General features: G+C 33.8%; 3 protein-coding genes across 3 annotated transcripts in view; 2 read left to right on the forward strand and 1 right to left on the reverse strand.

The window, feature by feature from the left end:
- Window positions 1-2,054: 2,054 nt before the first annotated feature.
- On the reverse strand, window positions 2,055-3,133 carry LOC111366454 (chitin elicitor receptor kinase 1-like). The gene is made up of 2 exons (XM_022987209.1): window positions 2,814-3,133; window positions 2,055-2,681 (listed from the first exon to the last, which is right to left on the reverse strand). The coding sequence occupies exons 1-2, from the start codon at window positions 2,892-2,894 to the stop codon at window positions 2,523-2,525; spliced, it is 240 nt and encodes a 79-aa protein (XP_022842977.1). The 5' UTR covers window positions 2,895-3,133; the 3' UTR covers window positions 2,055-2,522.
- Window positions 3,134-4,147: 1,014 nt separating this feature from the next.
- LOC111367306 (tyrosine-sulfated glycopeptide receptor 1-like) lies at window positions 4,148-6,492 on the forward strand. The gene has a single exon (XM_022988116.1). It carries the CDS (start codon window positions 4,201-4,203, stop codon window positions 6,358-6,360), a length of 2,160 nt encoding a protein of 719 aa, XP_022843884.1. The 5' UTR covers window positions 4,148-4,200; the 3' UTR covers window positions 6,361-6,492.
- A 12,790-nt stretch (window positions 6,493-19,282) lies between these two features.
- The window catches only part of LOC111366669, a 4,803-nt gene continuing 2,691 nt past the window's right edge, over window positions 19,283-21,394 (forward strand). The window contains exon 1 of the mRNA XM_022987377.1: window positions 19,283-19,338. Within this exon, the coding sequence (XP_022843145.1) occupies window positions 19,283-19,338 (56 nt within the window). The remainder of the gene's footprint in view (window positions 19,339-21,394) is intronic.

The following is a 21,394-nucleotide window of genomic DNA, read 5'->3' on the forward strand; positions in this document are numbered from 1 at the left end:
ATTTTTAATTATTTGATCTGACAGTAGGAACCTTCCAAAATTAAGTTAATCATTAGTACTTACCAGCATTATGTTATTATTCAGATTAAATCTTGATCAAATGTGTTGCAAAAATTATATAAAAATAATGGCCCTTATCAATAAGGATGCGTTTTATTTGCTGTTTTCAAATTGTTTTCAGTTTTGCAAAATACCGAAAATGTGTTCAATTTGGTACTTTGAAAATGCATTTCCTAAAACAAGGATAAATTTATAAAATAAAACTCAAAATACATTTTTGACGATTCTTGACATTTCTCTGTTCAATATTTCTCTGAAATGCATTTCCTAAAACAAGGATAAATTTATAACAGAATTCATGCTTTATACATTGCCTTGAGTTCTATTGTAATAATGGCACGTGTATTGATGTGGTTCCTTGAATGCAGTACTTGATGCTTCTGTGATATAAAAGGATTGCCTCATCTCATTCTATGGCAAGAGAGAAGCCTAAACTCTTCGTCATTTTTTGACATTCCTCTGTTCAACATTTTCTTATTTCATTCTTCTATTTTCTTTGTGAAAATTGTTCAAAAGGGGAATGTTGTACATTGAGAGTTTTTTTTTTCCTGGTTTTGTGTTCTCTGTACGAAAACTCAATTTGTAATCGTGGCTTTTGCCTTATATTTTAGTTTATGCTAGTGGATTCGCATAATCCTTAATGAATGCTCAACATGGAATTTGGTGTTGCAATGGTCACTGAACCTTCGGGGCTTAGGCTGAAAAATCCTGGTGTTATTTACTAGTTTTCATTTTTACTTGTGCTTTTGATGCAGGTTGAGTCTTAATTTGGGACCAAAAATAAGTGATGAATAGTTTATCTTGTCAAGGGCATGAGAAGTAAGCTGTTTAATATTTTTGAACTCCAGGCCAAGGATATTCTTTTGGCATATTTCCTTCCCACCATGCTTTGCAGTATTTTGCTAAACTGTTTCAAGGATTTAATAGAGTGAATAGTTCATGTAGGAGGTGTGGCGATCCAGAGACTATAACTAATGTTTTATTTTCTTATGCAACACTAGTGTGAAAATACTAGATGGTGGGATTTAATCAAGTAGTCGTTTGGGGTATAATTTCCATTGTTGCTGTTGAATGTTTTTATTGTTCTTGTGCAAACTTGGAATTCTTCAGTTGGATACTATGGATGGTTTGTCACTTTGTGGGGACATGTCAAAGCATATATTAGAATGACGATTTTTTTATCACGTTCATGAAGAACTTATTTATTGAATACAGTTTAAATGGGTTGTACAATATGGGTTGGTTATACGTATATCAAATGTACTACACTAAGATTGTCATAGGATGTGTGGTATCCCTCTTTATTTTGATAGACTTTTTCTTTATGAGATGCATAGTCGTGAAAACTTCAAATAGGGATTACACATAGCTTTTTGTGGGAGTGTTACACTTTGTGACATCTATGCTAAATGAGAATCAGAAATAAAGTGAAATAACACGGAAGTGTAGTTTGAGTTCAGAAATTAATGTGCAAGTGGCTTACTTAGGTAGTTGTTAATCCATTTCTTAACAAGAATTAAAATTTTTAACATTCAAATTAATTTATTATGACAAGTTAACAATCCACAAACACTCAATTCAGATCAAGATATCGAAAAATAGTTAAGATATTGACGGAGTAACCCATTACATATTCTAATAAAGAGTGACTACAATTGATAGTACTAACCAAATTATTATTTTCATTATTATTGTAGTCTTCGTCGTCATAATTATTATTTTGAATGCTCAAAGTTCAAAATTTTTGTGGGGAAGTGAAGTGTCCCTGCCTATAGTTTGGCTGTTTGCAGCCAGTAACCAACCATAAACATGAAGGACATTTTTTTCGTGGCATGAATTTGAATTTTTTTTTTTTATTCCATTTTGAATATATGCATGCATTCATACACACGCATACACAAGGCCAAAGTTTAGTTCAAATTCAAAGAATCCAACGAGAATCACAAACTCAATAGGGAAAAATCCAAAGAAATTCAAAACACCTGCCAAATGAATAAAAGAAATAAGGGTCCCAAATAGATTATATTGTTGGTCTTAATCAATGTTTGAGCTACTCATAATATAAGAAGAAATATAAAATATTTTTATTGAGTACAATATCGGATTTTAAATAAGGATGTAGAAAAAGGGATGATTGTTGCACCAAGATCTTCTTCTTCTTCCAATCAATGCCTTGAACATTTGATATCTTGAAGTTTTTCTCCTTTAATCGCTCTCATCAATCTCAAGTTGTGTTCTTTGTATCTCAATATGTGGAACTCCTCAAAAGTGCCTCCATTCATGCATTTATACTTCGCCCTGTGTTTTTGCTGAATTTAGAGTTTTTATGGCCTTCAAATGGGCTAAAAAAAGTGCCCTGGCTAATAGGAGGTGGTGCCTTAGTGCCATAGGAGTGGAGTCGTGGTGCTGCCTGGTTTTCTTGGGTGGGGCTTCAACATGTTTATGTTTTCTTGGGTGGCGCCTCACCATAGAAAGATGCGACATCCCAGTCTTCTGTTGTAGATGAAAGAGTCATCAATGCAACTACGATAGATCTCACGCTTGGTCGTGGTTGAGGATAGAGTGTCAATGAGTTTGCGTAGATCATCACTTGGATCTGGCTGATTAAGAACTTCTTCAAACTATAATCACCAAGGATTAGTCCATGAAAAGAAAACAAGACACAATTGTATCTTTGGTATCTAAATAACCGAACAAACAGAAATCTTGAAACACTTTTTTTTTTATTCAAAACATGAAATTGTACAACTTACCAAGGCAACATGGCCCTTTGACTCAGCAAGGGAACTGTTTGCCATAACTATGGCCTCCTTGGCTAAGATTAATTCATACATGATGACACCAAAAGCGTAGACATCTACTTTAGGAGAAACGTTACCATATAATTGATCTCAGCTAGATTCAAAAAATAAGCAACTACGTCACTGTAATTCTGAAGTCCCTCATATTACCCTTTCATCTGGATGTAATTCGATGATTTTTGGCACCCCGTGAGTCATTTGCTTTTCGAAAACAGAGGAAGTAACCAAATAGTTTGCGTGACGAAGCTGAAAATTGTCTCCTGCTCATCTTAAATTTGACTACGAATTTGTATTTTTATCGAGAACCACGTGGATCTAACTCAAAATCGAGTCAAAGTAGCTTGTTCATTTCAATTCTACTTAAAATTGGTATCGTTTTGAATTTTAAAATTGAGAAATCAATTGCTTTAATCAAATTCTTGATTTTAAGTTGCACAACAAAATTTTGATTCCAATTACCAATTTAATCTCTCGAATAACTCGTAATTTATTGCAGCGTTGCCCATAATACTAATGATTTTGTTTTTCACAACTTTCAATGAAAATCATTCGATCAAATTTTATTCTCTAAAAACTTGGTCGGCGGCCACCTTTAAATTTGGCCTTACCTAAACTGGACAATTAAAATATTTTATTTTTCTCATTTCTCAATTATATATCCGCAAATATAATATTAATAATAGTAGTAACAGCAGTGGCCCATACACATCTTGACTTTTTATAATGAAAAAAGTATTATATTAATTATAGACTGTAAATTGAATTTTATTTGGGAAATGATAAATGAACGGGCCAGTCACGGCCCCTGTGACAGGGCGCCACATGGTAAATTTGTTTTTTAAATGCTATTGATAAAGTAGTTAAGAAGGTTCCAATCTAACAGCACTGACATAATAACAAAGGTCTCTGTCGGACATATTCTTGTCCATATGGATTCTTAAAATATGGTGGCCGGTATAATTTGTCACAGTGATTAGAGATTAAATAAATGAAAAGCAAATTGTTTCTTTTAGCATCACATAATATAAGGTTAATGATGCTTTACTTCGAATATATTCAATCACTAACGGACACCAAAGAACCAGTGCTTTATATGTGGAGCTGATTCAGCAAAACCTTTTAGTCCACAAGTTGATGCCAATGCTCATGCAGGTTCACATTGGGAAGGAATTTCAACATGTGGAACTTGGGGTCAACGTACGTGTTAAACCAAGTCATCTAAAAATATAAGTAATTCAGAAAATATTTGCTTATATATTCGTGTATGTAAGCAAGTACCTCCTCAATTTACATGGCCATTAAAAAGTCTATCCACTCCAATCTCTCTTAAAATATAACAATGACAAAACAACTTGGCAATTCCATTGCCTTCTCTTTCAGTTCCCTCTTTCATAATTTACTGTTTATTATACTATTTGGACGACCTTCTAGCTTTATATTTCCCTGCCAAGCTACATGCAGAAAAGTTGACCGTGACTCCCTTCTAGCCTTCTCCTTTGGTGTCTCCAGTTCCAATCCTTTGAATTGGTCTTACTCCATCGATTGTTGCATGTGGGAAGGTGTCAGTTGTGATAATAATGATCGGGTCATCCATCTGTTGCTGCCATCAAGAGGACTTGTTGGAAGCATATCTCCTTCTGTTGCAAACCTCAGCCATCTCTCTCAATTCAATCTCTCGCAAAATAGGCTATCAGGTCCTATTCCAGACGGATTTTTTATGGCTTTAAAACGCCTTGTTGTCGTTGATTTGAGCGAAAATCGACTAACTGGAAAGTTGTCGGATTTTGATAAGCTGATGAGTACAGTCAAAACAGTGAATTTATCCAGTAACCACTTCCAGGGAACTATCCAATATGCATTTTTCCAGCAGGCCGTGAATCTGAAAAGCTTTAGCGTCAGCAACAACAGCTTCTCCGGTCCAATTCCTTCGTCTATCTGTGAATTTTCCGCCTCAATCCAGCATCTTGATTTCTCACGAAATCTCTTTTTTGGTCCGATTTCCGAAGGTTTTGGGCAGTGTTCCAATTTGCAGTTTCTACGAGCAGGTTTCAATAATCTATCTGGAGATGTTCCTAGCGATATCTACACAGTTTCATCACTGCAAGAACTGTACTTGTCTGCCAATACGCTCTATGGTCCGATCAGTGGAAGCCTTGTTAACCTCATTAACCTTAGAATCCTTTCACTCTATGATAATAAATTGACAGGAACCATTCCTCAAGATATTGGGCGGCTTTCCAACCTGGAAAACTTGTTCCTTCGTAAAAATCTACTAAATAGCACTCTGCCCCCATCTCTTGCAAACTGTGCAAGACTTGTGATGCTGGATTTAAGTTTTAACTTCCTTGAAGGTGAACTTTCTGCATTCGATTTCTCCAAATTCATTCAGCTTAGGTCAATTGACCTGGGGAATAATTTATTCAGTGGTAGATTGCCAGCAAGCCTTTATTCATGCAACAAACTGACTGCAATTCGCCTGGCCGTTAATAAACTAAATGGTGAGATTTCGCCTGGCATTATGGGGTTACCATCTCTGTCTTTCTTATCCCTTTCTAATAACAGCCTAAACAATATCACAAGTGCAATACAAATCCTATCAGGGTGCAAGAACCTCAGACGATTATTACTCCCACTAAATTTTTATGATGAGTCATTGCCTGACGATGATAGTTTGATACGATCTGATGGGTTCCAAAATCTCCAAGTCCTGGCTTTAGGTGGCTGTAGACTCACTGGTCAAATTCCAATGTGGTTATCTAAATTAAACAAGCTGGAGGTTCTAGACCTATCGCTTAACAACATCACAGGCTCCATTCCGGGTTGGTTTGGCGATCTTCCAAACCTTTTCCAATTACATTTGTCCCGCAATCTTCTCTCAGGACAATTCCCAGTGGAACTCGCAGGACTAAGAAGACTAACCACAAAACGGAGTACAGATCAAGTAGACCAAAGTTATTTAGAGTTTCCTATCTATATTGAGCCTAATAATGACTACGATCTGCCATATAAAAAGCTCTCTTACCTGCCACCAGCAATATATATCAGGAGTAACAGTATCAGTGGTACCATCCCAACTGAGATTGGCCAATTGAAGTTTATAACAGCCCTGGATCTCAGCAACAACAATTTCTCTGGCAGCATTCCTGACACAATATCTAATCTCACTAACTTGGAAAAACTGGACCTCTCTGGCAACCATCTTTCTGGTCAAATTCCTGCATCATTCAAGAATCTCTATTTTCTGTCTAGTTTCAATGTTGCCTACAACAATCTTGATGGTCCTATACCCGTTGGAGGCCAGTTTGACTCATTTCCCAATTCAAGCTTTGAAGGAAATCCCGGTTTATGTGGTAAATTTTTGCCACGCTCTTGCAGTGGTCAATCGGAAACTACCCTTCAGAAAGGAACAAAGAGAAAAATCTTTAATTGGCTAAGCTTTGGGATAGGTTATGGAATTAGCTTCATCCTGGCAGTGCTAGCAGGTTTGAAATTTTTGTGAGTTCAAATGCTAATAATAATCACGTTTATATTATCATAAAAAGGGAGAGATTTAAAATCCGATATTCAGTTTCTTGATTGACTTCGAATTCACGAACTTTCGACTTTTTAATTCAAGAAATTTCGGGTTTTAATTCAAGATCATGGCATTCCCAACCTTCGAATATTTTATAGTATCGAATATTTTATAGTATTCTCAAGATTAAAAACTATATTCGAGGTGTAGACATCTTTTCAATTAAATCAAAAATCTATTTCTACACTAGACAGACCAAGAAAATATCAAGAAAACAAAAAAGTAATTTATTCGGACATTATCTTCCAAGTTTCGATAATTAAGAGCTTGTTTGATGTAGATTAAAATCTGATTTTAATATAAGTCAAAGTCAAACAATTAATATTAATCAAAAGTTTCATGAGTCCCGTAACTTTTCAACCACTCATTTCAAAAATTTCTATCATAATCTACTAAAATAATCTAATTATAATCCTCACTAAATACCCTCTAAATCATGTCTAATTGAACATAGATCACCAAATTCAATTTTTAATGTTTGTTTTTTCACTAAAAGTAAAAGATTGTACTCTCAAAATATATAGCATCACAAAAACTAAAATATATTTGTAATATTTTTCTCTAACCTATTGTAAATATAATTCATTCCTATTCAAGATCCAATAATTAGGTACATGCATAAATGACCTTTATCCCTTTTAATATTTCTAAGTAACTTAAGTAACATTTTCTTCAATGGTCCTGAGAACTAATCATATATGTTGGGTTTAGTCATCGCTAAACAGTGAAGTTAGATTTATAATTGTTCAATAGAATATATTTAATGAGTCATCAATTCCATTTTTCAGGACAACGGTTCTCGTTACAAATTCTTGCTCTCTACTTTGCTCATTCTCATGTTTCTAATTCACCAAGACATTTTATCCAACAAATTGATCTCACTCATTAGTAATCAAAGAACTACTAAACTCATGAAAAAACTATGTACAACCTTATCCAGGAATTTAGATGAAACGCCTAACAATCAAGTTGAATTTAATTTTTCGTACGGTCATGATATAAGATTAAACTTGACATGTGATGAATTCAATAAACTTCAAATGTACTAGAGTTATCATGACGCTATTTTTACAATAATACAAAATTGCAAATTCGAATATTGAAATAATTAACACTACAACCTTTCAATATAATGTGTCAACCCTTATATATTGATTGTAAACAATTTTATTTTATGTTCCAAATATAAGCTGTGTCACATTGTTATTATCAACACGAGCACCCAACTTATTTATCACAAGTGAAAATTGGTATTTTTATTCACATGCTCAACATTGAATAAAATGCATTAGCAATAAATAATGAAAAACAAATTTTCAATATTTGGATATTCAATACATGCAACATTATTGGTTCTTGTGACATTCAATTTTTATTTTTTTTAAATTTTTATATAACGTACTAGAAAATTGATTTGGCAGATCAACAAAGTAATCGTGTGTGTACAAACGTAGGAGACAAATAGGATATTATTTGAAGGGAAAAAAAATGCACAATTACCATACTTTCAAGATGCACTTTCAAATTTAAGGAACTTGGTGTGTTTACTTTCAACAAAGTAAACAAAAATACAGTTGGTATTAGAGTAAACCTCCACAATTTATGAAGGGTTATTTCCAGTAAATGAATTGTTTTGTTGGATTCCCCCAGTTGGGATAAAGTGGGTTAATTTGAACGTCGGTCTTGAATAGAGGTGAGTCCTCGTCAAAGAAAATTTATGAGAAATTAGCTTAAGATTTTAAATGTCATATGGCATCTGAACAAACCTGATTCTAAATAATTAATGTATAAAGTAATTTTCATTCAACAATATGTATGGTTATTCAATATTTGGTAAATTTCCGCAGTCACAACCACCATAAGTATCTTTTTGTTTGATAGATACAAGTGGTCATTACAATAGTTTTATACAGGAAAAAAGATATTCAACGAGGAAGTGGCCATGGGAGCTTGTGAAAATTCCCCTGCACCCACCCACGTAAAAGAGACGCTCTTTCCTCTCTTTCGTAAAATAAAATATATTTGTAACGTCGAACTTTAACCATGTTATCCAAAATTTAGCATTAGATCGTCATCATATGAGTTAGGGGTGAACACGATTTGGTTTAACGATATGTGAGAAATGTTTTTAAACCAAACCACTTAAAGTAGTTTAAAATATTTTCCAACCAAATCAAACCATTTTAATTTCTAAATCAAATCAATATAAGCCACTTTTTCTATTTGGTTCGGTTTAAAACAACAGCTTAACAAAGAAAAAAATAACTTATATCCAATAAGTTAAATCATAAATATTAGTCTAAAATTTCACATTAAAACGTAAATAGTATCGTTAAAAATATTACTATCTAAAGTTCTATAATCCTAATTATTATAATGCACAACATGATAGAAATATTTTAATATCTTTGTCGATATTAATGGTTCAGCATCTGCAATTTTAACAAACGATCTATTCTCTCCATTAAAATAAAAATATAGTTCGTGAATTCATTGATTATAGTTAAATGACATAAAATAACTAATAAAAAAATGAATAGAAAGATTAAAAACAATAATACATTCTATATCATTTTGTGAATCATTCTAAAACTTTTTCTTCATCCAAATATTGAAGAATTACTATAGGTTCATAGTTATTATGCAACCAATTTTTAGGACAAATCACCACCTCAATCATAGTTGTACTCAATGAACTCTTAAATGAATCAAGAATCTGAACACTAGTAAGGAATGCAAACTCAAAAAAATTGTGAATATTTGAATAACCAACATATCTTTAGCATTTTGGGGGGGAAATCTTGTACTTATTTGCATTCAACTCCCACCATAGAAAGGGTCATTGGTCAAATAGTCAAAATGACCATATAAGTAATCCACCAAATCATTCTAGCAATTAACAATAAAATCTAGAAATTACATTCAAATGTAATAAATAATTAATTGAGTGACCCGACCAGAATTGAGATGCAAATAAACAAAAAGTATTGCCCGCTAAAAATTTAAGGGAGCCCAACACAAATAGAACAAAACAACTACCAATAAAATATAACAAACAATTACTAAAATAAGAAAATTTTGATAAGTTGACTTGAAAATCTAGTCAAAATTTTAGAAAATTATTAGTAGAAAGAAAGAAAAATATGCGGGTTCAAATTAAAATCAAATTTCAATTGTTTACATAACTGTAATGGACGACCCAAGAATATATTTCAACAGTAGTTGTTCAACATTTCACTCAATTTGGGAGTTTTACATTCACAATTGTGATGACTGAATACTGATGGACATGTGTATATGATTAATTTAATTAATTATGATGGGTAATTTTCTAATTATCTATTGGGTTTAATTAGGTTGTGTCTAATATTAGGGGTAAATATAGTTCTATTTGGTTTTGCTTTTAAAAGAATCGAATTGAACCATTAGTCAATAATTTTGGTCATAACGTAACAAATGTTTTTTTTAAGATATGGAACTAAACCAAAACCAAATCATTCAATTGAATTGGTTTGGTTTGGTTCTAATTCTGGTTCCAAAGGCAGATAAACAGGCAGTAGTAATTCGAAAAAATACATAATTTTTAAATTTATTTGTTTCAAGAAAAATTATACACGAAATATTTATTCGTGTACAATTTTAACTCCGTTTACATTGATTGTAGCTAGTCCCAAACCCCAAAAAATGAGGAGAGTTGTAACTTTTATTTAATTTATAATTAGTATAAATTTCACAAACTTTAAATTATTTAAATAATATTAGATTTATCACAAATTAAAAAAAGCAAGTCCGCTCGCCTCTCTAAGGTTTGTGCCGAAAGATCTGGTTGAACCTTGATTTTTTAGCCGAGCAAAAGCTCGACTTGGCTAGAACCAAAAAAAGCTTGCACCATTTTTACTCAAGCCAAGCCCGAGCTTCTAGTTTCAACTCGGCTCGACTCGTTGACATCCCTAGTTCCATTACTTAAATTTTCAAACTATAAACGCAAAATAAATCTATCATCATATTCATAAGTTAGTAATATATACTTAAATCAAAAAATAAATATCAAACATTCAGTAAATGTGATGTAACTGAAGTAGAGCAGTGCGAGTGTGTGTCTAAAATTGAAAAGGAGAGAGATTAATTAAAATTTAGATATACGGCTTAGCTACCTTGTGTGATAGGTAAAATGTAATGGTAAGTGATCTTTTTGTCCATTTCGCACTTGTGATTTTTAAAGTGGTACTTTTTGGGAGATTTACTACTTTGTAAAAAAAAAATAATAATAATAAAACATTGAGCTTGGTTCTTGGTTCTAGAACTAGAACCAAATAATTATCGATTCTAAAAACCAAAATCATTATTTTTTCTATATCTAATATGGATGTAACATTTTAACTGGGATATGTTTAATATTAATTGAGTTGGATAAAATTTAAATTAATTTATTTTAAATTTTCATTTTGTAAAAGGTTTGACGATTTGAAATAATTTACAAATATTGAAACATAAATCAAAATGCTTCGAAGAAGTTTGGTTTTGTTCAATATCAAAACATTGACAAATCCACGTGGACCTAAATTAATGATTTGAAAAAAGGGTATCAATTCAATTTTACGATTTGACAATTTCGTTGTTCAGCACTAATTTAAGTGGCCCAATTTATAGACTTACGAGCCATAAAAACACATCACTCAATCATCATGATAAGTTTATCTTGTAGAATTATTTGGACCTTAAATGAAGCTAATTGTTGTTAATTTTGATATCTCATAACTTAATTATGTAACGTTTCATCTGTTTGGTACGACTCAATGTTTATAAGTGAAATTGGAAGAAAAGAAAGAAAATTGGTGAAAATAGAAATAAAGCAAAAGTTTGGGGCTAAAGTGTAAATATTTAATAGTTGATTCGAAATACAAAATGATAATTGAAGATCACATATGATCAATTAGATGTAATTCGAGGTTATAATCAGTATTTTTACAAATCAATTATGCTCCAGATTTTCAATTTCATATTGAGACCTATTATTGACAGTAAACATTTGAATTGGAAATATGTATTTTTAGATAAATTGTATCCTTTTCAGTTAGCTTTTAACGGACTTTGAATTGACTTGATATATGGAGAGAACATTATGACAAAAATACTGATAGTTGTTTGGGGATGAAATCGAGTGAACCAGCGCAAAAGATAAAAAGGTGCACTAGCTTGTTAAAAAACGACCCGAGAGCAAAATTTATCTGAGGTGCACATGCAGGGAGAAAGCATGCACACCCGCACAATCCAATTTCACCAGATGAGGCAATTTTTCTTTTTTCCAATTTGAATGCTTTCGAAACCCAAATTGAACACAATTTTGACCTGATTTTTCAAATCCTATAGATATAAAACTTGAGCAAGACATTAGAGGACTCTCTCTAGCTATCATCAAATTCATCAAGACAAGAGGATAATTGACATATTTTGAAAGAGAAGATCAAAACCTAGCAAGAATTGAAGGCAAATTACATCAAGAAATTGAAGATTTCAACATTGGACTTGAAGATCAATTTCTTTTGCATTATTTTTATAATTCAGGTGATATTTATTCATAATTCTTCTTGTAGTTTATACGAAATCATGTTGGCTAGATCCATAATGGTATTGGATGAAGATGACCTTATTGTTTATTTATTTTAATTCAAAACTAATAGTTTAGCATTTCTTGTATTTCTTAATTTATTTTTCATGCATACTTGTTGTAATATTAGAAGACTCACAATAAGTATGAATGCGACAAGATTAACCCATGGACAATAAACGTTATGAGTAACAATACGTGTGTACAATCATGTAAATAATTTAAAATTTAATATGTTCTAATCATTTGGATTCATACCAGGAATAGACTCAGTTCATGATTAGAATATAATTAATTTATCTTAAATAAGAAAGTTAAATATCATAACTTTATCAATTATCAAGAATGTATGAATAAGACTAGACTACAAATCATGAATTGAAATAGATAGCAATAGACAGATTCTAAATCCAACATAAACATCTATAATTAAATAAAATCCCTACTTCTACATTATAGAATAACTTAGCATAACAAAAACATCAAAAACTCCTTTGTATTACAAACATCAAATTTCATACAAAACTAGTACACTCGAATTAGAATTTATTCTCTATGAGACGATACCCTAAACTCACTAAAATTATTAATTGTCAACAATCCCTTACGCTTGCTGGATTCACATAAATCAGTTTTTGATCAAACACTTCCAAACTTGAACATTTTTTTATCGTCAAACAAAATAGAACTTGAGTTAACCAAAGATTTTTAAACATTGCTAAAATCAATTTCTACTCATCTAATGCAAAACTAACATACGTGTGTAAAAATTCATGCAAAGCATCATATATTCATAAAGTGATTCAAATTGCGACCTTCAATGGTCAAATTTATCATTTGTTGTCTCTTGAGAAGTACACCCCCAAACTTATTCTTTTAACTATTTTCCCAATATGTGATCTAATGTTGAATTTATATACTAATCCTCACCTTCTCTAGCTTTGTTAGACTTTATAATTGCAGCTCATTATATCAACAAATGAGGATTCTCCTTAATTTTGATTGCTTCAACCTATATGAACCAACTAAGCTAATAATCCCTTGTTAAAGGTTGAATTCTCTAAAATAAATATTTGGGGCTTAACCAAGGCATGTAGTAAATTTATTTTATTTTTTACATCTTATGCGCAGACTTCTTGCCATTAAGCTTTCTAAATGACCTTTATAGCGAGTTTTTGGTCGATGATTCCTAAGTCAGATGGCTACATGGGATGATGATTAAAATACTCTTGCAGACTTAATGACTCGACTTGAGTCATAAAGGCTAGAAGAGATGTTTCACAATAAGCCATCTTTTTTTTTTTTTTTAAATGCAACGCCCCTCATTAAACACTCATTCTCAAGAATTGACCCCCTAACGTAACATTTTTACCTAATTTTTATCTTGTAAGTCTTAGACAATTCACACAAAATTTAACATATACGAAATTTACATTTATCTCAATATCTCTTAACAATAGTTCAATCACCCCCAAACTAGCTTAGAATTGGTTTTAAGACTGTAAAATTTAGTGTTTGCTTGAATTTAGCATCTAAGGTCCATGCATTTCAACATATTTATCAATATAAATCCAGTTATTCTTTCATAATGCAAAACATAAATCTTGGTGCAAAAATATTAAGTCTCACATGAACAAGCATAGCTCAACCAACATGCAACTTTTTCACAATTTATACTCTGACACATGGTTTCAAATATATGCATCATAGTAGACAAATTTATCCAACCCACACAAACAAAAAAGAAATAATTAAATTGAAAAAAAAAATATTTTCTGAAATTTCGAATTTTTGCACTCAAACAAGCACACAAAAAAACTAAAAACAAATAATTTATTCAATGTTTTCCACCCCAAACTTATAACAGATATTGTCCTTATAACAGATATTGTCCTCAATATCTAAAAATATAACTAGCAGTATATAAAAATTATGGGTAAATAAGGGAATTAAGTACTCCCTTGGTATAAATCTAAAGATAATAGGTGGACTAGCATGAAAGTGCCAGCACACTTGATATATCTTTTCCATTGTCCAGTGTATTCATCTGTTATGTTCCCTTAAAATAATTAAAAATTAATCATAAAATGAAACAATTCATAATAAGCTCAAAAAAGCCGTAAAGAGAAATATGTACATGAAGGTACCCTTACTAATTAAAAGCAATAAAGATTACTAATCATATATTCTAGAAAGCAAAATAAATTAAAAAAAAAGAAAAAGAAAATTGGATTGCCTCTCAATAAGCACTTATATATAGTCATTATATTGACTTTAATGTTTTGGCGATTCATATTGGTTTGAAAAGAAAGTTTTCAACCTTACATCGGCTGCTTTAGTAGTTGTTCATTAATTCATCTTTGGGCCTCCAGATTATAGGATTTCCATTATTGTCCTTCCAACCAATCTACCAACTTCCATATTTTTCTTGTGATTGTCCCAATCCTCATTTTCTTCATGGTTAATCCTTTTGCATTCCTTTAGATAAGATTGTTGTCTGAGTGTAGCATTTATGATGAAACCTTGTTATTTTTCTTCCTTCCTCAAGATTATTTAACCCTTTCAAAATTCACTATTGTTTCTCTAGTTGTTAAGAATGGTCTTTCCAAAATTAATGGCATGTGTTGAGCATTTATATTAAGGATGATGAAAAGTTGTTAGAAAGAAGTGTTCTCCAACTTTGGTGAGCATATCATCTACTATTCCATAAGGATGCTTAAGTCTTCTATTAGCTAGCTATTAATAGCGGTCCCGATCAAAGACGAATAAAATATGAAAATTAACTCTCTTAGGGTGAGAATTATACCACAATTTTGATGAATAATTCTGATATCCTCTTTATTCACGATCAATGCTTCAAATAATACAAGCTTTAACAACTTGAGCTGCATTTCAGCCAAAAGAAATTACAATAGAAGGGAATAAAAACAGAAATGGAAATGATCCCCTTAAACCACTCCAACGGCTAGTTGACTTGGCACGTCACTTGCTAGAGGTTTTATTTCTTGCATAATCTTTGTAGCAATTAGCCCATATATTTAGGATTCGCTTGTGGCTGCCTTGCTGACCTGCCTAGTTTATCAATCCTCCCCCCATGGAGTAGAATCTTGTCCCCAAGATTCATGGAAGGAAACCGTTCCAGAAGTATCTTGGTTGGCTCCTATGTAGAATCTTCTATTGGCAGATGTTTCCAATGCACCAGGCTCACCTCTACTACGTTAGTTCCCTGCTTTATCCAATGAGTGTCCAACAATGATAGAGGTTCTAAAATAGCAACCCCTTCTTTTGCGAAGGGTGGTAACTCCATGTGTGCTTCATCCACCTTTCCTTCATACTTCTTAAGTAGAGATACATGAAAAATCGGGTAAATACGTGCCCTCTCTGGAAGCTGAAGTTTGTAAGCTACTGATCCACGCCTTTCCAAAATGCAATAAGGCCCATAGAAACAATTAGATAATTTCTGATGGGCTCGTTTGAAAGCTGTTTGCTAGCGATATGGTTGCAATTTTAGAAGTACGAGATCACCTACATTGAAGGAAACATCTCTCCTTTTCTGGTCAGCCAGCTGCTTCATTCGATTGATTGATTTTTCTAGATTATTCTTGAGATGTTGCAACAACTCATCACGACTTAATAAAGTTTGGTCAACCTCATGTACTGGAGAGAAACCATCCTTGTATGATGGAATAGAAGGAGGTAATCGCCCATAAAGAGCCTTGAAGGGAGTCATACCAGTGGAAACATGGTATGTTGTATTATACCAATATTATGCCCAAGGTAAGTAGTTGCGATTTGCGTGGCCATTGATTAACAAAACACCGATGATATTGTTCAATGCATCGGTTAAAGACTTTCGTTTGCCCGTCTGTCTACGGGTGGTATGCCGAACTGAGGTGGAGCTTAGTCCTAGACATTTTAAAGAATTCTTGCCAAAAGTTGCTAATGAAAATGGGGTCGCGATCACTAACAATGATCTTGGGCATACATGGAGCTTGATTATTCGTACCACAAATTTTTCTGCCACGCCTTTTGCAGTAAAGGGGTGGGATAAAGTCAAAAAAAAGGCATACTTACTTATTCGGTCCACAACCACTAAGATGGTATCCTTATTTTGCGAAGTTGGTAGTCCTTCAATGAAGTCTAATGTGATGTCATCCCACACCTGGCAAGGGATCGGCAATGGTTGGAGAAGTCCTGCTGGAGCTAAAGTTTCCGTCTTAGCCTTTTGACAAACTTCGCATCTCTTTACATATTCTTGGATCGATTTGTGCATGGATGGCCAATAAAATTGCTGTCCCAATTTTTTTAATGTCCTTAAGAACCCCGAATGGCCACCAATTTTAGTATCATGCATTTCATACAATAATTTTGCTCGTAACAATGGATTGTCAGGAATGACCACTCGACCTTTATAAAGTAGCAACCCATTGCACCATTGATAAGGCCCCTCAAAATTTATCTCTGCCACCTGCCCCATAGACTGAACATAAAAATCTTCCTTGGAGGCTTATTTGATCTCTTCCCATAAGCTAACTTGTGGCATAAAAATGTGGTGAAGAATAGGGCTACCTTGCCTGTGTGATAAAGCATCAGCGACAGAGTTCTCACACTCGGGGTGATAGATAATTTCATAGTCATAGCCTAAGAGCTTGGTTGCCCATTTATGTTGTTTCGGCGTGGCAATTCGTTGATCCAAAAAGTACTTAAGGCTTCATTGGTCCGTCTAGATAAAAAATTTCTTGCCCAACAAATATGGTCGCCAGAGGTGTATGGCTTCTACAATGGCCAACATTTCCCTTGCATATGTGGACCAAGATTTCTTGGACAACCCCAAGGCTCAACTCATAAAGGCCATGGGCTTGCCTTGTTGGGTCAACACGGCTCCAATTCTCTCTGCGGAGGCATCTGTTTCAATGGTGAAGGAGTCATTGAAATTTGGCATCGCCAAAATGAGAGTAGTCGTCATGGCTTGCTTGAGGGTATGGAAGGCAGCCTCCGCTTCATCATTCCATCCAAATTGACCCTTCTTGAGAAAATTGGTGAGTGGTCGAGCTATTATGCCATAGTTTTTAACAAATTTTCGGTAGTAACCTATCAGACATAAAAATCCACGTAGCTCAGAAATGTTAGTAGGCTGAGACCATGCTACCATGGACGTAATTTTGTTACCATCCACCTTAACCCCTTGATTGGTAAAAATGTGCCCCAAGTACTCTAATTCTTATTATCCAAAGGCACATTTGCTTGCCTTAACAAAAAACTGGTGTCGTCTTAATATCTCCAAAGTCTATCTCACATGTAATAAGTGCTCATCCCAAGTGGAACTATAAACTAATATATCATCAAAGAAAACCAAAATAAATTTTCTAAGATGTGGGCAAAATATAGAGTTCATAACAGCCTGAAATGTAGAAGGCGCATTACAAAGACTAAATGGTATTAACAAGTATTCGTAGTGCCCATTATGAGTGCGGAATGCAATTTTTGGGATATCAGAAGGGCTAACTCTTACTTGGTGGTACCCGGCTCGTAAATCAAGTTTGGTAAAGTAGGAAGTTCCATAGAGCTCGTCCAGCATGTCATCTACTGTTGGAATTTGAAAGCGGTCCTTAATAGTAGCTGCATTAAGTGCGCGATAGTCCGTGCAAAATCACCAGTTTCCATCCTTCTTCTTTACTAGTGGTACTAGTGAAGAAAATGGGCTTGTCCTAGGGCGAATGAGCCCAGATTGTAGCATCTCATGGACTTGTTTCTTGATCTCTGCCTTCTGGAAATGGGCATATTTGTACGGCCTCACATTGATGGCTTCAGTATCCTCCTTAAGTTGAATGCAATGATCAACCTCACGTGGAGGTGGCAAGCTAGAGGGTTCCTTGAACACACCTTTATATTCTTCCAGCATAGTTTGCAAACTAGGCTCCATTTCCTTAGGTGTCATGTTTGGTGAGGTAGGTTTTGATTCAAGTTGGAAGCACACCGTAACGACTGTATGGCCCCGACGAAATTCTTTTGAGATTTCTTTTAATGAAGCCTCCTGTATGTCTTGCACACCCATTCCCAGTAGCCGGCATACCCGATTTTCCAGCCATTGAATCCCCAAGACAAGATCAAGACCCGATAGAGGTAGCGAAAAAAGGGTCAGATAAAATTTCGTGCCTTGCAGCTCCTTCAGGACTTTGTCATAGTGTCCTTGACACTGTAGTCTTTCTCCATTGGCCACCCGAACAGTAAAAGCTTCGGTGGTTACCATGGGTAATTTCAACATGCTAGCTAATTGATCACTAATAAAGTTGTGCGTTGATCCACTGTCGATCAACACTGCAACTTCATAAGGACCCATTTTGGCTGTCATTCTCATGGTCCTAGGCGCTGCCCATCCAGTTAACGCATGGAGTGTTATTTCTGGTTCCGGTTCATTTGTGAAAAACCCTCCATTGGTGTCTTCTTGCTGTTGCAGTTCAATAACCTCTTCATATAACACTTTTCTGGCATCATCAAAACCTTTTATCATCAATAGTTGAGGTCTTTGACATCGATGCCCTATTGTGAACTTATCATTGCAATGAAAACATAATCTTGTGCTCTGAGTTACTGCATCTCGTCCCATGTAAGCCTTCGAACTGGACCAGCTGGTGTGCTGGAAGTCACACGAACTAGTGATGGAAGCACAAGCGGAGGTCGCGTTGGTAGTGATGGCCAAAGGTATCTCTTATGCCTTGTGAGCTGGTCATCTCGCATCCTCGCCAAACTGATGTTGGAAATTTATGCCATCGGGGAAAATGGAGATGAAAATTAAGAAATAGAAATTCAAGAAGATGTAAATTAACAAGGAAAACAAACCAATATGGAAGGCTCAAACACGAAAATGATTCGTTGTCCTCAAACGATATTTGCCCTTCTCGTATACAAATTTGGTGCTTAAAAGGTTTTATGGCAAATAGTTCGTAGGATTGATCAAGCCTTGTTGTAGAAAATCACAAAAGCACAAATGATTTTTCCACCCGAATCTTGAAGAACACTTGAAAAACATGAATATGGAGGGAAGAAAGTTTAATTCTTTCATGTGGATTTGTTTATATGTTTTTTCACATACTTGTGATTATTTTTCAATGTCCATTAATCACTTATTTATAGACATGAAACATTGCTACACGAAAAGGTGCCAAAACGAAATGAAAAGCCGCCAAAATTCCAACCAAAAATTGTCCAACGGTCCCTAATTTATAACCATGCGCCCGCATGGTTTTAACCCATGCAGCCGCATGGTTTATCCAGTCCGAGGCCATGTGGCCTCGGTACATCACCGTGCGACCGCATGGATATTTGCCCATGTGGTCGCATGGGCCAAATTTTGGCCCTGCTCAGTGTTCAATTCCGTTTTCATTTCGATTTCAATTTCGTTTTCATCCTATACACTGTTTATTGATTGTGAACAATATTTTCCATCAATCCCCCACTTGTTCAAAATTCAATAAACTCTCATATTCAAAGTAAACAATACTAATGCATAAGGATTAGATATCTTTCGATTTGAATCTAACAATAGTGTAATTCAAACAAAGTAAAGTCGAAATCAAAGGTAGCGTGAAACTTTGAACCATTTGTTCCATGTGACAATACCGGTAAGAATACACACACGAGCATTACGTGTTCTCAAATTCCTCAACTCGCTTAGCGCTAATATGGCCTTGCGCTCATCCTATTCAACAAACTTTTAAGAGAGAAACTCTAACTCTCTATTGAGGCGGCACCACCTCGAAGTTTGTTTAGGTAAAGTTCTTCCAGTACCTTTGTTACTTTTAGAGGTACTTGTATTTTAGTACTAAACTTCATTGAGAGCTTCAATGCTCAACCCTCATTTCAGTAACAATCAGCATTATTTTACTTAGGATAGGGTTATTGCGGATTTTAATAATGCTGAAACCATCTCACATATCGAATGACTTGTTTGTTACCCTTTGAACCCATGGATTACCCCTTTGAGTAAGCGATGGATAGGGTTGCCGTCATTGGTGGACCTTTATAGTTTAGGAGTTTCAACCCCATCCTACTCGAAATATATGCCACTAAAGTTTTATTTAGTGGTCTAGTTAAAGGATTCGCTAAATTCTCTTCGAAAATTATTCCACCTTTGATAATTTCCTTGTGACGTCACCTTTAAGACTTATATGTCTTTACTTTTCATTTTATGTGACTTAATATCTTATCAAAGTATAGCTAGCCAACGATCGATTCATTTGATAGATACAATTTGTCACCGCCAAGAAATCTTTTTGTGAAACCATATGCTTCTCACTTGCTTTATTTAAAGCTTTATTTATATCCAAACATGATTTGAACATTTTTATCCAATCATTACACTTCTCAATCAATTTTATTGTGGATCTCATACTTGGGTATTCATATTTCATTATTGAAATATTACAGTGATCTTCAACTTATGAATACTCTTAAATATTCACATTGGTTTTGAAAGCGCCGTGATTGGCTTTCACCCAAATTATCCACTTAAATTTAATGATAATGTATCTCATCCTTATAATTATAATCAGAAGGACTTTTCTACCTTTTCTTCCTTCATAGATATCTTTCTATGATTAATATGTAAATGATATGGTAACTTTTAAATTAAGTTACCCCCACAATTCCTCACTTAGGAATTTATATGCAATCATGTAATATTGCATTCATAAATATTGAACTTCTCATATAGGTTCACAAGCATTTAAAGTTAACCTCCACATTTCAAGTTATACTCGAACTTAGAGTTCCTCATTATGCTAACCCCCACATTTGGGATTGTAATTGAACTTAGATTTCATCAACTCTTTCACAGTTCGATTCATTTATCATCTATGGAAGTTTAAGTATTTTTTTAGATAGTAGTTGTTAAGTCACAACTTACTTCAAATCGACCATCTTAATTGTGATCACACAATTTTACCAAGGTTATCTCATAGACCAACAATGCTTTTCCAAGTTTAAACCAAATCAATTGGTTCCATAATTGAAGTCATATTCAATGAATAAAAAAGAAATTTTTTTTCTTAATTCACAAAAATTGCAACTTCTCCAATCTTTTTACAACTTATCACTTTCACAAGATAGCATTATGTCATATTGGATAATAAGATACATGTTTACCTTATTCACATTTGGACAAAATCACATTTTGTCATATTCTTATGCAAATATAATCTTACATAAGATCATTTTTACTACCATTTTCAAAGATATCAAGCATCACCGCCAACTATAGACATAATTTTGTGTTCTATAAAATGATTCCATGTCTCAGTAATTGCGCAAACAATTTCTAATAGAACATAACACAATTTGTCATAATTCAAG

Source organism: Olea europaea, chromosome 18 (genome assembly GCF_002742605.1).
Source record: "Olea europaea var. sylvestris chromosome 18, O_europaea_v1, whole genome shotgun sequence".
NCBI lineage: Eukaryota > Viridiplantae > Streptophyta > Magnoliopsida > Lamiales > Oleaceae > Olea > Olea europaea.